The sequence below is a fragment of the Lampetra fluviatilis genome, chromosome 33, assembly GCF_964198595.1.
Source record: "Lampetra fluviatilis chromosome 33, kcLamFluv1.1, whole genome shotgun sequence".
NCBI classification, from domain to species: Eukaryota; Metazoa; Chordata; class Hyperoartia; order Petromyzontiformes; family Petromyzontidae; genus Lampetra; species Lampetra fluviatilis.
In genome coordinates, this window is record NC_136307.1 from 7,319,612 (window position 1) to 7,334,466 (window position 14,855).

Sequence of the window (14,855 nt, forward strand, 5' to 3'; positions counted from 1 at the left end):
TGCTGAAATTATTATGCACTCCGAAGAAGGCTGTTGAGCCCGACGGATTGTGTAGAAATTAGTTTTTTGTCATGTGGAGAGATGGCGATATCAAGGAGATGTATTGTTTGCTTATCTATCGGGCTATGTCTTGTTGTGTGCGTTTGTGGTTGTTGCTATCAGTCTATAACGTCCCACTGATTGTCAAAGGGCCTCTCACATTTTTTACATTCCTTTTACTTCGTTGTTATTGATGCGCAATAGATTGTTGTGTTAGACTAGGTAATCATTTGGACAAGATTCTCCCCAACCCTTTAGACAAACAAATTATATTGTCCCCTGCACAAGTGTTTGATCCACCAATTTGCATTGTTTCAGCTCCGTGGTAAGTTGAAGAGTAATTCCCACAACCAAATGTCGCACTTAAGGGAGTACGTTTTGCTTTAAAACCACGTGAACCATCTTCAGGACAAGAATCCAGAATTCAGAATAAAATCGTTACATGGCCCAACCCAAAAATATATTCTGAATGATGAATATTGGCTGTGAAAACTTAAGCATTGAGTGCATTGTGTTTGTTCATTTGTTGCATCCAAATTATTTCATTCATCTCATGCCCATCTCCTCCAACAAGCTGGTCAGTCCCAGTTTATGAAAGAAGAGTTGGGAACGCAGGAACACTGCAGAGATCGCTCACCGCTCATGTTGATCATGGTTGGTTACGTACGGTGCGAAAGAAGTTCAATATACATACTTACGTGGTAGGGAGTCGTAGTGTGGAGGCCTCGGGTTTCTAGCACATTTCACGAACCGCTGTGCCTCTACCCTACCGTGACTAGATTGGTAAATTGAAAATGAAATACAGAGTCTTGTTTTATTCGTTATTTGACCATGGTTAACGACACTTGTCGTTGCGGGTTGGTGAAAGTGGGAAGCATAGCAATTGGAATATAATACAGTACAACAACATATTTGGTTGCACTGCCCCCTGTTGATAATGTTGCCCAGCCACCTACAGCCCCTGGTGTATGCATGATGGTCACACAACCGAGCACTATCCAATCAGTCTCCTCCCTGCTTAGCTCCTGTTATCTGACGAGAATCAGCCCATTGTGGGTAATTTGATTAACTACGCACGGGCACGCACGCACTGGCGACATCTTTTGCTGTTTCATAAAATGTATTCTCCGTTTGCTTATTAACACCCCCACCCTACCACTTTCAATTCACTATCCATGAACTGTTGATAATGGTGATGATCAGCTGTCTTGTATAACAATGTATTACCATTCCGTATGTTTGGTGCCATGTGACTGCCCGCCCCCCTTTGCTTGTCCCACCACCGCAGGCCTCGTCTGCCAGCTGCCTCTCGGTGAGCGAGGAGCTGATCTTCTGCGGCTGCTCCGATGGTCTGGTGCGCGTCTTCAACCCGGAGAATCTCAACATCGTCGCCACAATCCCGCGGCCACACTGCCTTGGCGTGGACGTGGCGCTGGGCGTGGAGCCCGGGTACGTTTGGCTATCATCGATATCGAAGTCGTCGTCGTCATCATCATCACTGTCGTAGAAATCCTCGTTGCCATCATCGCCATCATCGCCACCATCGCTATCATCTTCTTTGTCGCATCATCGCCATTGTCGGCTTCGTCATCGTCATCATCACCTTCATCATTGTCATCATAGTCCTCATAGATTGTCATTATCGATGTTGTCATCACAGTAACTGCTTTCCATAATAGTTTTTTTTTTGGGTTGGATCGCGTAAATATAAATTTGTCGTTAAGCCCGCCACCACCCGAAGCTAATTGGCTGTGTCTGGTAGTGGCAGGTTTAACGACACATATATTTACGCGATCTATCCCAAAAAAACTTTATGGATAATATCGATCGTGAAAGCCTACTGTTAAAGTAACTGCTTTGCTTAATAATGATGGTCATTATAATGTTTTATCCAACAAAGCTTGGCCGTCCATTGATCATGGCTGATGATGATTGATGATGATGATGATGAACTAAAATGTAACAATGCACGCACGCGTTTTGCTCTCAGGCATTTATTCACCCGAAGAGAGGATGCCCGCTATCCGGACACGGTGGCGCTGACCTTCGACCCCACGAATCGCTGGCTGTCATGCGTCTACAACGACCACAGCCTGTACGTGTGGGACGCGAGGGACGTGCGCAAGGTCGGCAAGGTCTTCTCGGCGCTGTACCACGGCACCTGCGTCTGGGGAGTGGAGGTCGGTAATCCGAACCTTGCCCTCGTCGCGCGACAAAATATTTCGTTCTGCGGCTTTTCGAACGCGAGTTCTTGCAGTTCAGTGCGGCGCCGATTTCTGTTTTTGCTCACCGTGATAATAAATCTATTTCAGAATCTTTATATCTTATCAGAATCTTTATTTAGACTGGAGGAATCCGATGAGCTTTCAAGCTCTTTTTCACAAATGTCCAGTAAGGACATGTGTGATAGCGAGGCTACCGCAAAGAAAGGTGCTCCGTTTCACAGAACATTGTCTGCAGTAGTTGTATGACGCAGTTACGTAAATGACAGTAAAACCTTGGATTGCGAGCATAATTCGTTCCGGAAACGTGCTTGTAATCCAAAGCACTCGTATATCAAAGCACTCGTATATCAGTTGTGATCACGTGACGCTCGGCAGACAAAGCGTATTACACATACTACTCGTATTGCAAGACCTCGCTCGTTTAGCAAATGAATATTTATTTAAAAAAATTGCTCGTCTTGCAAAACACTCGCAGACCAAGTTACTCGCAATCCAAGGTTTTACTGACGTTGTAAAAGACTTGAGCCACGTGGTGTGCATACGTATGGCCCCCGCAGGTTTATCCAGAGGTGGACAGGGGCCCTGTGGCGGCGTGCCTCCCGCCTGGCACCTTTGCCACCTGCTCCTCGGACAACACGGTGCGGCTGTGGAACCTGCAGCGTGACCCGTCGCCGCTCGGCACGGCCGCGCTGCCACGGAACATCTACAGCAGCGTGAGTGGCAGCATGTCATTTGTATTTGTGCTCATTAGTTTCTTCATTCATCCGCTCACCCTCTCACCTGTCTGTTCATCTGGTCCTCTGCTCGTGCGATGATTGGTATGTTTACTCATCCAATTGTCTGTTGTCCTATCCATCTATTTGACCATCGGTTTGTTAGTCTGCTCGTCCGTATGTCCGTTGCTCTGTTAGAATGTTTGTCCATTCATGTGTTCGTTCGTCGGCCTGATTGTCTATTCCTCTTCCTCTGCTGTTAGTCCTTTTTTCGTCCATTCTTATCCATTCTTCATTTGCTCATATGTTTGTACGCTCATTCGGCCAACTGTTCATATGCTCGTCCGTTAACTTGTCTGGTTTTGTGCTCAACTGCTCATCTCTTAGACTGCTCATCTTTTCGCTTTTCTGCTCGTCCACTCGTCCGTTCATCTGCTCATCTGCTGGTCCGCTTGTCCACATGCCAAGAGGTCACGCTTACCCTCCCGCACGCTCCCGTCACGTGTGACAGGGCCGTTGAATCAACAGCGGGCGGTTTGACAAGTAGGAGGAGGGAAGGGGGGCAGATGGCGACGAGCCAGGCCCTGAGCACAGCGGCAGCGCGGCGGTGAGGTTTAGTGATGGGTCAATACTGAGTCCGGGATTAGTGCTGTCCGCAGAGGCGCGCCCACAGATTAAAGGGGGAATCGGCTGCTGTCTAAACAGAGGTGGGACGCGTGCGAACAAAAAAACACATTCCTTGAATGAGGTCACCATTGGGTTGGGGTGGATGACTGTGCGAGTTGTGTGTGTCAACAGATCTCTGTCAGTGTAAACTTGTTTTTTTTCTTTAATGCTCGATAAACGTTGCCATGAGATTTTGGCTAACTGATGAGGGGGGGGGGGATCAAGGCAAATGGGTTGTGGCTCTCTGAATTTGGAGGAGTGTGACTATACTACAATAGGCACGCGCACGTGTGTGTGTGTCTGGCATATGCCAGTCAGCTCAGTTGGTCAATCTGTCACCTGAGTTTTCCCCGTGACCACCTGCCAGCGAGCCTTTGAAACTGCACGTGGCCTCAGTGCACCTAGTGTAGCACAAGAGCCGCGGTGGCGAATGGCGGTTGTTGTAATTTTGATGACATCATTGAAAACGAGCCTCTTTCTGTATTTTTAAATCCTTTATATTAAGTTCGCTTGCTTGCGTGCTTGCTTGCTTGCTTACGACCGTGCAAATCTTTCGGTCGTTTTTTAACCCACTTCCCGTGATCCAATCGAGCTGACATTTTCCACACAGACTCCTTGTGCGAGACAATTAATGTTCGTGAAAAAAAATTCCCAAAATTTTACACTGTTTAGGGAAAACTAATTAAATATTTAATTACCAATTGCTTAATACTGGCAGACAATCATCTGACCCATAGGTGGCAGCCATCTCAAGCCAGAGGACGAGAAGACTCTAGCCGCCACGCATATAAAGGATTTATAGTGAAAAACTTTGTTTTTACGGGTTTACTTGTTAATATCTCCCTATATTAGTGGATGCAGCCTAAAAATGAATGCTTAGTATTTTAAGTCTCAACACACAGAGTCGAGAGATGTGGGCGATCAGGCGCAGTGCTGCCCTCACCACAAAGCACCGCGTGCGGCACAGGAAACACAATGACGAACATCGTCGCTTTTAAATTTACTTCACAAATCAACTGGCTCTCTACAATGTGTTTTTTGCTTGCGGTGTTAGGCGCAATGGGCTGACGTTTCGCTCAAAGTGTTGGGAGCTTCTCCAGGAACCTAATTCGGGAACATGAAGGAGCTCCCAGCACGTGGAGCGAGCCGTCGGGCATCATGCCGAATACCATGGGGAATAACCCGGAGAGCTGTAGAGCGCAGCTGTGAAAACCTTCGCAGTGATAACGCAATAAATACAATGAGTGTTTTTTTTTTTTATATCGCGCCGTTCACGCAAACTGAGTCTTATAATGGTGCACAGTCCCCAAAAACGGTGGTGCATATGTTATATTAAGATGATTTCAAAAGTACATTTTTTTTTTTTAACAGGGAAGGACATAGAGCGGGATGTAAAAATCTACAGCAGTGTAATTTTTATGTGGTGGTTAAAATCTATAATGCTATAACAATATAAAATATATAGTGATATTCTTCAAATATTTTTTTAAAGTTTCAACTCTTGTGCACTAAAGCTTTCCATATTTTTAAAGTTTAAACTCTTGTGCACTAAAGCTATAAAATACGTAGCTCTTTAAGAATTGGTAGTAATCGAATCTATTCACACAATTCACTTTTATTGACCTCATTAAGAAATTGGAACCACTAAAGTTATGCCACCTCAGGTTGTACCTACAGGTGCAATATCTGGTCTGAGCTCGTGCATGATATGGGCACGTATCCACCTTCACCTTCTAGTATCGCCCGTCCCAACAGCCTGCCCAGTTCACCGCAAGAGGATGTTCCTCTCACAGGACCTGCTGAAGGTGCTGTACGTGGACGGGAACCTGCAGAGCCTGCAGGACTCTGAGAACAACCCGGCCGGCAGCTCCGACAAGGCTGACCCAGCCTCTGCCGACGCCAAGACCGGCATCCGCACGCTGTGCGTCAGCCCAGACGGGCAGCACCTGGCCTCCGGCGACCGTACCGGAAACCTTCGGTGCGTAGCCGTATGCTCGCCATGTCGCGCCACCGCCAACCGGGATTTGTCCGTCTCCTGGCACAATCCGGCCTGGCCAGTGCTGCTGCTGTTTTTGCATCCATGTACGTGTGTGCGTGTGTGCGTGTGTGGCCTCAAGGTGCACATGGCCTGGCACAAGCGTCGTGGTGACGTCACCGCCACTTAGTGGCGAATGGCGGTTGTTGTTGTTGTGTGGTGCTTGTGCGGTTGCGGTTAGGGCACTCTGCTACGAACCTAGCGACCCGAGTTTGATTTTGCGCTCATGACCAACATCAGTGAAGATTATCTTAACCGTTCGTGGGTCTCCTCTAGGTCGACTCGGCCTCAAATTAGTACCTGGTATGATGTGTCAACATTTACACTGGGGAGATAGAGGCGGGTGGCCGTGGTGTTTGCTGTAACCACCTCCTCGTGTGCTGTACTGGCCATCACAGGTGCTCGCAAACAGCACTTGCCCCAAAAATGTGTTAAGGGATGTTTGTCTCTGTGTCTGCTTAGAGGGCCACGTGTTCTGAAACTTCTCTGCGTGTCTTTGTATTTCTCTGCATACCTCTGTTCGAGAGTTTGTATCTCTGTATTTGTCGTTCTGTGTATGTCCGTCTGTCTGTCTACATGTCTGTGTCTTTGTCCATTTCTGTGTCTGTTTCTCTGTTTTTCTGTCCCTCCGTGTCTCTGGATGTCTCTTTCTGTGCCTCTCTCTGGAACCCATATTCTTCCCGTGTGCACTTTTGTACTGAGGCAGCTCTGATTCCATATTTTACAAAAAGTGTATTTCACGCTGTCTGGAGCTATTGACATCCTATGGCACAGTGCTCCACACATCACGAGAGAGGGGGTGGGGGGAGGCATCTCCTGTCTGTCCGGCTCATGTTTTATTTGCTTTCTGTCCTGGAAGGCTCAGTCATTCATGACAGCTTGTTTTCCCCTCCGTGGTGGCTGTTCTATTTTGTTGAGCTGCAGCAGCCAACAAATGTCAACAGAGCTCCTTGTAGTTGATACAGAAGTGATGCTTTATTGGACCGTGAGAGTTACAGAAAACGCTCCCTTTGGCTGTAAACTCCACTGTCTCCCTTCCCTTCCTGTCCCTGTTCCAGTGTAGGCTTTAAGATTTTCCTCCTTCATCTCCCAGCCAGGTTGTTCTGCACTGTGACGGGCAAGCTTCACAGTGCTGGCATATTTTTCCTGTTCACAGCTTGTTCCCAGCCTCCCCATGCCACAAAGAGGCTCCTTTTCTTTACCATGATTGCATGAGTCTGATCCTACGTTGTGCACTCTGTGTTCATATGCGGTCACATTAAATAGCCTTGAGATTTTATGATTGGCGCTGTATAAGCTGTAATGACTTTGAGATGCTCTTTAAATACAAACTTTGTAGTATTTTCATCAATTCACACGGTTCCCTTAGTAACAGTATTAGCAGTATTATTTAGAGGCGTTTAATGATTCGTCCATTAAAATAGATTATTGTGCTCAAGATACAAGCTTACTGCTGTACATGTAAATTGGTATTTTTAATTAAAATGTATAATAGAACAAGACAAAAACATTAGACGATACAAATGAGTGAAAAAATAATTGATCGTTAAATTGATCATGGGAAAGGTGTGTGGGCTGTTTTTAGTCATTCTTGTCAGCCATGATCTATCCACTGTTAGACAAAGACCTTCCCAAGCCGCTGTCATCTCGCTACGGTCTTGCGCTGCAATAATCCTTCTAGCTCCTGCACATGAGTTGATTTCTGGCTACCACCCAATGTTTGTCTCGACCACCGCCCATCATCGCTCCTAGAAAATCACTACATGCCTAATAATTAATTTGTGATACAATTACAAAGTACTGCATATATTTATTTAGTTGATTCAAACCAAGTCTTGTTGCGACATCCATAAGAGGTTTTTTTTTAGTGTTAGATCGTGTAAATATAAATGTGTCGTTAAACCTGCCATCACCCGACACGGCCAATTAGTAAGGTTTTACCTCTCCAAACACACCGGTGTGCTGAACTAGTCACGAATTGGCATGTCTGTTTACGTGATAAACCTTACTATTTGGCCATGTTGGATAGTGGCGGGTTCAACAACAACGTTTATATGTATACGATCTAACCCAAAAAAAGAGCTATGGATAATATTGGTTGCGAAAGCCTTACGTGTTAAATTGTCGCAACATGTCTGATATTGAGGGTTACGCTTCCCTTGTCAATGCAGGATCTATGACCTTCACTTTCTGGCGGAGCAGATGAAGATCGAAGCCCACGAGACGGAGGTCATGTGCCTGGAGTATTCCACCCCTGATACCGGTGAGTGACACGGCAGTGCTTGAGTATTGTCTGATAAATTTCGATTTAAAGCTTTTGTAACTGTATAGGGATTCATCTTCTTTGTTCTTTCGGTAAAGTCACGTAGAAGGGAAATAATAAAATAATAAAAATAAAACATAATAAAATAATTTTCACCACGTTTCGGCCACAACGCAAGCAGCCGTCCTCAGGGGAAGAACAGGTCTGCGGAAAGACAACGTCCGACAGACCTGTTCTTCACTTGAGGGACGGCTGCTTGTGTTGTGGCCGAAACGTCGTGAGAATGATTTTATTATGTTTTTTATTATGTTTTATTTTTATTATTTTATTATTTCCCTTCTACGTGACTTTACCGAAAGAACCAAGAAGATATTGTCTGATAATAACAACATCTTTCAGCCCTTTGTGATTCCACTGCTAGATGCAGGCCACTGCACACTAACAATCATAGTAATGTGTTCCTAAAAATAACGATGCCTGGAGTAAGTCTTCCATGAATTAATAATCTACCTAGACAGTTTCATGTTTCGTGAAGGTACAGTTGGGGAGGTTACGCAAACAAAGGTAGTGGAAACCAGTTATCGAGCATGCCACAATCTGTTGATAAAATACTGTACGAATGTTAAAATAACATTGAAAATACACTCTGTGTGCGTGCACACATGCAGACACGTAAACACGGACTCGTTTCTTCAGGTCGGCATATCACTTATGATATTACATAATTCATCATCGATACTGGATGATGAATGGATACATTGATGATGTGATACTGCGAAGTTATTTTCTGAATGTTTACGTTTCGGTCAATACCGCATTACTGATTTTTGAGTCCGTGTGATTTATGTTTACTTCATATTTAACATTTTTATTCAATGGCACACTGAGCGCTTTACAAAAATGTATTTGTAGTGCTCAGAGACTTGTATTTATCTTCTATGAATCATTTACAAACAATAGTAATGGTAATTATTTACCCACGAAAGCCTCCCTGAATCTCAATACTTTTTTTTCAGGAGTGATCCTGCATTGGGATGTTTGGCCAATTCCATTAATCATTCATGAGCCCAGACCAGAGAATTGCCTTTTTGGCAGTTCCAATATCTCTGTGGCCAAAAACGGTGAATGATCTGAGGACCTTTTGAAACGAGTAGGTTATAAAGTAATTCACTTGTATTTGACAAATAAATACAACTAACGTTTTGCTGCCTTAGGTGGTACCAATTTCTGCACTGGCCCATTGACACTCAGCACTGCCATCTCCTGGCCTCACCTTGCGGTGGGACACCTGGAACACCTAGCAAGTCGCGGTGGTGGTCACCCATGCAATTACTAAGCAGCAAGCTCTAACCTGTTTAGCTTCTGAGACCCTCCGATATCGGACACATTTAGTGTGTTTTGGTCATAGGCATTAATGGTCATAATGATGATAATCGAGGGGGGACACGCTCACCATTCACAGCCACGCACAAAACACAACAAACCATCTGCTATAAAGTGAAGCACAGTTTGCAGTAGACTGTGCCTGGAACAATGATTTTGCATCGTGGGCAAAATGGAATGAGGGCTCGAGTGTAAAAATAGTTAACGATGTAAAATGTACTCCACAAATAACGCTGTCTAAGCTCGTAGTGTAAGATTATATGCATAAGATTAGATGCGTTTTAATTTTATTGCCTCTCCCATGTGTCTGGCATTATCTCTCCCTTGCTGTGTTCGTCTTCATATTTGTCTGTTTCGTTGCGTGCCTCTGTCTTGTGTGCATGTCCCATCTTTTCATGTATATTTATTTTTTTATTAATTATCCTTCGGTCCATTGGTCTGGCGCTGTGTGTGTCTTTGTGTTCACATTTGTTTATAACCCATAACCCTAAGGGATCGTGTCTCTATCTCTCTCCATTGATCTATTTGTGTCTATATGTTCAACAATCACATAAACAGACAATCTGCTGCTCTGTTCATTGGCCTGGCTGTCTGTATTCACGTTTCGTGTTCTTGTTTGTCTCTGCTGGTCAGATTCTCCTTCTGTTTCTCTGCATTAATTTTTCTGTCTCTTTTAATTATCTGTTTCCTACAATTGTCTGCCTTTCTGTCCGTTGGGTTTCTCTATCTTCCTCTGTTTGTCTAAATGTCTCTGTTTGTAAATCAATCTATTAATCTTTCTATCCATCCATCACTTTGTCCCTCATCTGTGTCTGTCCGTCTTTCTATCTATCCAACTGTCCACGATTATGTTTTTGTAAACACATTTCAATCAATATCTTAATCTCTGTCCGTCTTCCTCCCTGTCTTCCCCGCTCCCATCCCACCGCATCTCTCTCTCTCCTCCCGTCATTGTCCAAGGCGTGAAGCCGCTGATGACACATACCGCGACCGTCTGATGCACGTTCCGAATCGATCAATGTATTAATCTCTGTCTGTCGGCTTCCTCCGTGTCGCTCCGTGTGTGTCTCTCGGCCCCTCCTCCTGACGGCACAGGCGTGAAGCTGCTGGCGACGGCGAGCCGTGACCGCCTGATCCACGTTCTGAATGCGGAGCGTGGATACAGCCTGGAGCAGACACTGGACGAGCACTCGTCAGCCGTCACCGCCGTCAAGTTCTCCGGTGCGGCGGTGGCGGCGTGCGGGTCGATTGAAAGCGCGCGGGGTCACATGGTGCCACGCGACGCCGGGGAACAATAATCCCCGAGAAACGGCCATGTGATCGCGCAGATGCGGGTGTTCACTCGCGCGGATGCGGGGTGTTCACTCACGTGTGTTTGCGTTGCCGCGGGGTTGGATTTAAAAAAAAAAATTCTGTTTTTTTTTTTTTTTCTCTCCAATATTTCCTTTTGTTATGGGTAATGGGTTACATTCATAACATTTTATGAACTTAGACAATAGGATTATGATTTATAACTCTCAGTTTAAAATATATATTTGTCGTTTTTGGGCAGTTTTATTACATTCATGTTATCACCATCATTGTGTCATGAGACACAAGTTCGCTTTGGAACTCTGGCAGAGGCAGTCCAATACCGCTGTGTGTTAGAGGGTGGCCTGTGGAAGGAGATTTTACAAGTCTGCTTATGAGACCATTTCGAAGTGAAATAGCATGAGACAGTAAATCCCATTTGGTCGTGACCCAACGGTGACGTTCAAAGTGTTAATTGATTTTGCGTTACCAAATGAGAACAGGCAGAGACACGGGCATTCTTGTGTGCAAGACCGATCTGGGTCACCGAAATGACAAAATGAACATTTTATAAAGTACAGCAATGAAGTGAATAGAAATCGGTGCAATTAACAACTGCGTCGCTTGAGAAGTAAAAAAATAAAAAATACTGCACAAATATAAATCCCTGTGAATTGATAAATTTTCTGTAGTGCCAGTCGGGTTTAGCAAATAATTTTTAGACTGATAATTATTAATCGTATAATTATAATTAAGTTACAGAAACATTAAAACAGATGTAGGGTGACTTTTTTACTAATATGTAAATAGGCAAGGATATATGTCAAAAGTGGAAAGGCTACGGGTGTGAAGAAGACCTTTGGATGTGCCCCCCCCCCCCCTGTATCATGACATTCACGTAGGACCCATCCAGCAGGCTTCACTTGAGTTCTTGGCATTTCCACCTGCAAAGTGTAGTTTGAGTGCTGCCTACATGTTAACGAGTGTCTCATTTTTATTATCGTCGGCAAAGGAGGTGAATGATAGGTTTACGCAGCAACAGGAAATGGTGTAATGAGTACAACGGCCTGTCCATTACAGTGCCATTGGTTTCTGCAGAATCTGTATTGGAATATACTCGCATGTATACATGCACAGTCAAGCCACTGCTGGATGAGGGCCTCCACATGCCATGCGGATCATGGAGATAATGTAAACATACTTCACTTGTCTGCACAGTTTGCTGATGGTGAGGAGCAGAGACAATGGGTCATAGAAGAACTATACATTGCGCTGTATTGCCATCTGCTGACATCTCAGCTCTGCAGCCGCCTATAATAACAGTTTTTTGTGTGGCGGTGGTCACCCATCCAAACGTGATCCAGACACAATCCTGGTTGGCTTTGGAGATCTGATGTGATTGTGCACATTCAGAGACATTTGGTCATAGGCACGAATGCAATTGGCGACCAAGAAAAGTGACATCACTCTTTTTATGTGCCTTATAAATGAATTTAATTTAACGATAACTCTAGTGATGGCTTACTGTACTACATTTTAAGTTTTGCACGAATTAAGTATTTTTATTTAATTAGTGACCAAATTAATATTTGTGTCTGTCATAATCACATTATTGACAAAAGACAATTTCTAAAAAATGCTAAGAATGCTATTTTTTACGCATACAATTTCACAGCTTGGCTGTTTCAGCTGTACGGAATTCATGAAAATGTTTGCATTTGCATTCTTTTAATTGTAGGAATTGGAGACCAGCTGCAGCTTGTTAGCTGTGGCAGTGACAAGTCGATATACTTTCGCAACGCTGAAAAGGTAATGACATCGAATAGTCTGAGAATAGATACCTTATACAATGGGACTTTACATCAGCATACCGCAGCATTCAAACATTCATTACGCATCCCCTCTTCATAGCCCTTATAACAAAGCTTACATCCATAATAGAGGTTTTCTAGGTTAGATCGCGTAAATATATAAATGTGTCGTTAAAACCCGCCACCACCCGACACAGCCAACTAGTAAGGGTTGTCGCGTAAACAGAACGTGCCAATTCGTCGCTAGTCCAGCACACCGGTGTGTTGGAGAGACAAGCCACAACATTTATAATCGGAGTACGACGTTTCGCCAGTAATTAAAACTAGCTTCATCAGGCGACAGACAGATTTGTGGAGAAGTCCACCTGTTTCGTTCCTTATATAGAGGCGTAGATGTAGTGACCACGCTTCTGCGCTCTTGCTCAAAGTTGGGGGGGGAGGGGGGATTACTGAGTCAACGTAAATTATGCATGTGCATTATTCAAGCCCTTTGATCTTGTCCTTCCTGTCTATTGTGTGTAGTAAAATAGCCGTACCAACGGTAATCCCTATTGAAGTATGCTGCCCTTCATAGGCATGCATTTAAATAATGTATTATTTGATGATTCGCTTCCATGCAGCACTAAGGCGGTAGCTATCCGAATGGTTAAAATTATTTTTATTTATTTCAATTTCGATAGATTCTCTAATTTATTCTTGGCCAGGAGTAGCAAGTTTTGCACAGAACTTCAACATCAAAATCAATTGAGGTCCTTGTTGGCTGACAGTTGTATTTGCGAGACTTTAATATTTCTGATGTTCTTTTAGTCTCCTACTGATCATTCGTCCTGTTTGCCAAACATAACATTTTCCACACGTGCAGTTAATCCTGTACACACCTTCTGTTGATAGCTTCAGTAATACATTTTTGGAGCAGATATTAATTCCTGTATTTTATGTACCGTTCCAAATCTGACTCGGATGTTTTGTTTTTCCAAACATCTGGCTAGTTTATCAGTTACTCCCACAATGTACGGTATTTTGATCGTTTTAATTACTTGGACAGTTTCAATGCTTGTGTTATTTGATTTGGTTTTGGCATTCAATGCCCTGTTGATTTATGCATCATTATAACCGCTCACTTGCAGCACTTCATTAACATGTTGAATTTCATTTCTCAGACTGTCACTATCTGACACTTTCTTAGCTCGATGAATGAGCGTCTTGATAAGAGCAGGTTTCTGCGTAGGGTGATGTTGTGACACTCCATTCAGATAGGCGTCAGTATGCGTTTTCTTTCGGTAGACACTGTGGTAGTTTCCATTTCGACCCCGTCTGAGCAGAATATCCAGAAATGGTAGAGTTCTGTCAGCTTCCACTTCAATGGTGAACTGGATGGATGATTTTGCGAGTTGAGATGATTTAGAAATGCGTTCAGTATATCTTTGCCGTGTGGCCAGACCACCAATGTGTCATCCACATATCTAAACCAAGCTGATGGTTTTAGTGTGCTTGAAGCTATTGCTTTTGTTTTAAAATCTTCCATGTACAAATTCGCTATCACAGGAAACAAAGGAGAGCCCATTGCTGCTCCTTCTTTTTGTTTATAGAAGTCACCTTGCCACAAGAAGTAGGTGTTCTTTAGACAGTGTTCAGCTCGTCTTGGGATGTCTTTGGCTAAACCGTTGTTCGTTACCGGAGTGTCGAGTAATTTAATTGACTCGTTGACCGGAACCCTCGTGAACAGAAAAGTCACATCAAAACTTACGAGAATATCATTCGGGTTAAGCTTAATATCTTTAATTATATTTACGAGATGTTCAGAGTTTTTGATGAACGAAGAGATCCTACCGATGTAAGGCTGTATTTGTTTTGTTACGTATTGTGCTAATTTGTACGTGGCAGAGCCTATTGTACTAACTATGGGTCTTAATGGGACATCAGGTTTGAATTTTTGGTAGCCCATAAAGTCTTGGTGGTTTTTATGGCCTTGGTTTGATCAGGTATTGCTCTTCCTTGGGAATTGATGACTTGGCAATGATTGCCGTTTTACGTTCCAAGGTGCTCTATTATGGATAAATATTGGTTGCGAAAGCCTACGTGTTAAACTGTCAAACCTTACAATCAGCCTATTTTGACAAATTACAATAAGCGTTCACGTCGTACATCATGAATCGTTTTGATAATTTAATTTACAGCTCTTTGTTAGGCTGTCCTCCCCCACGATGTTGTTGTTTATGGAGGTTATTTTTACCGGAACTCACCACACTGGTAAGTTCAGGTTAGTGTGGCGAGGGGCTCAAAACTAGTTCAGATATCGCTCGCAATTTAAATATTAGCCATCGCCTAGAGTCGAACCCGGGCCACCAGGTTAACGCAACTGTGCCGCCACAACTCTATCCAAGTAGCGCACCTGAAGTGCCTTAAAAATTATACGATTATTTATAGCAG

The 14,855-nt window shown here is 43.9% G+C and overlaps 1 protein-coding gene across 3 annotated transcripts in view; it reads left to right on the forward strand.

Moving 5' to 3' along the window:
* The window catches only part of LOC144944018 (mitogen-activated protein kinase-binding protein 1-like), a 79,055-nt gene that overhangs the window by 28,294 nt on the left and 35,906 nt on the right, over positions 1–14,855 (forward strand). For all 3 annotated transcript variants that reach the window (XM_078872002.1, XM_078872004.1, XM_078872003.1), the window contains exons 8-14: positions 1,328–1,488; positions 2,030–2,219; positions 2,822–2,977; positions 5,437–5,621; positions 7,850–7,941; positions 10,420–10,545; positions 12,353–12,423. In XM_078872002.1, coding sequence (XP_078728128.1) covers positions 1,328–1,488; positions 2,030–2,219; positions 2,822–2,977; positions 5,437–5,621; positions 7,850–7,941; positions 10,420–10,545; positions 12,353–12,423 — 981 coding nt within the window. The remainder of the gene's footprint in view (positions 1–1,327; positions 1,489–2,029; positions 2,220–2,821; positions 2,978–5,436; positions 5,622–7,849; positions 7,942–10,419; positions 10,546–12,352; positions 12,424–14,855) is intronic.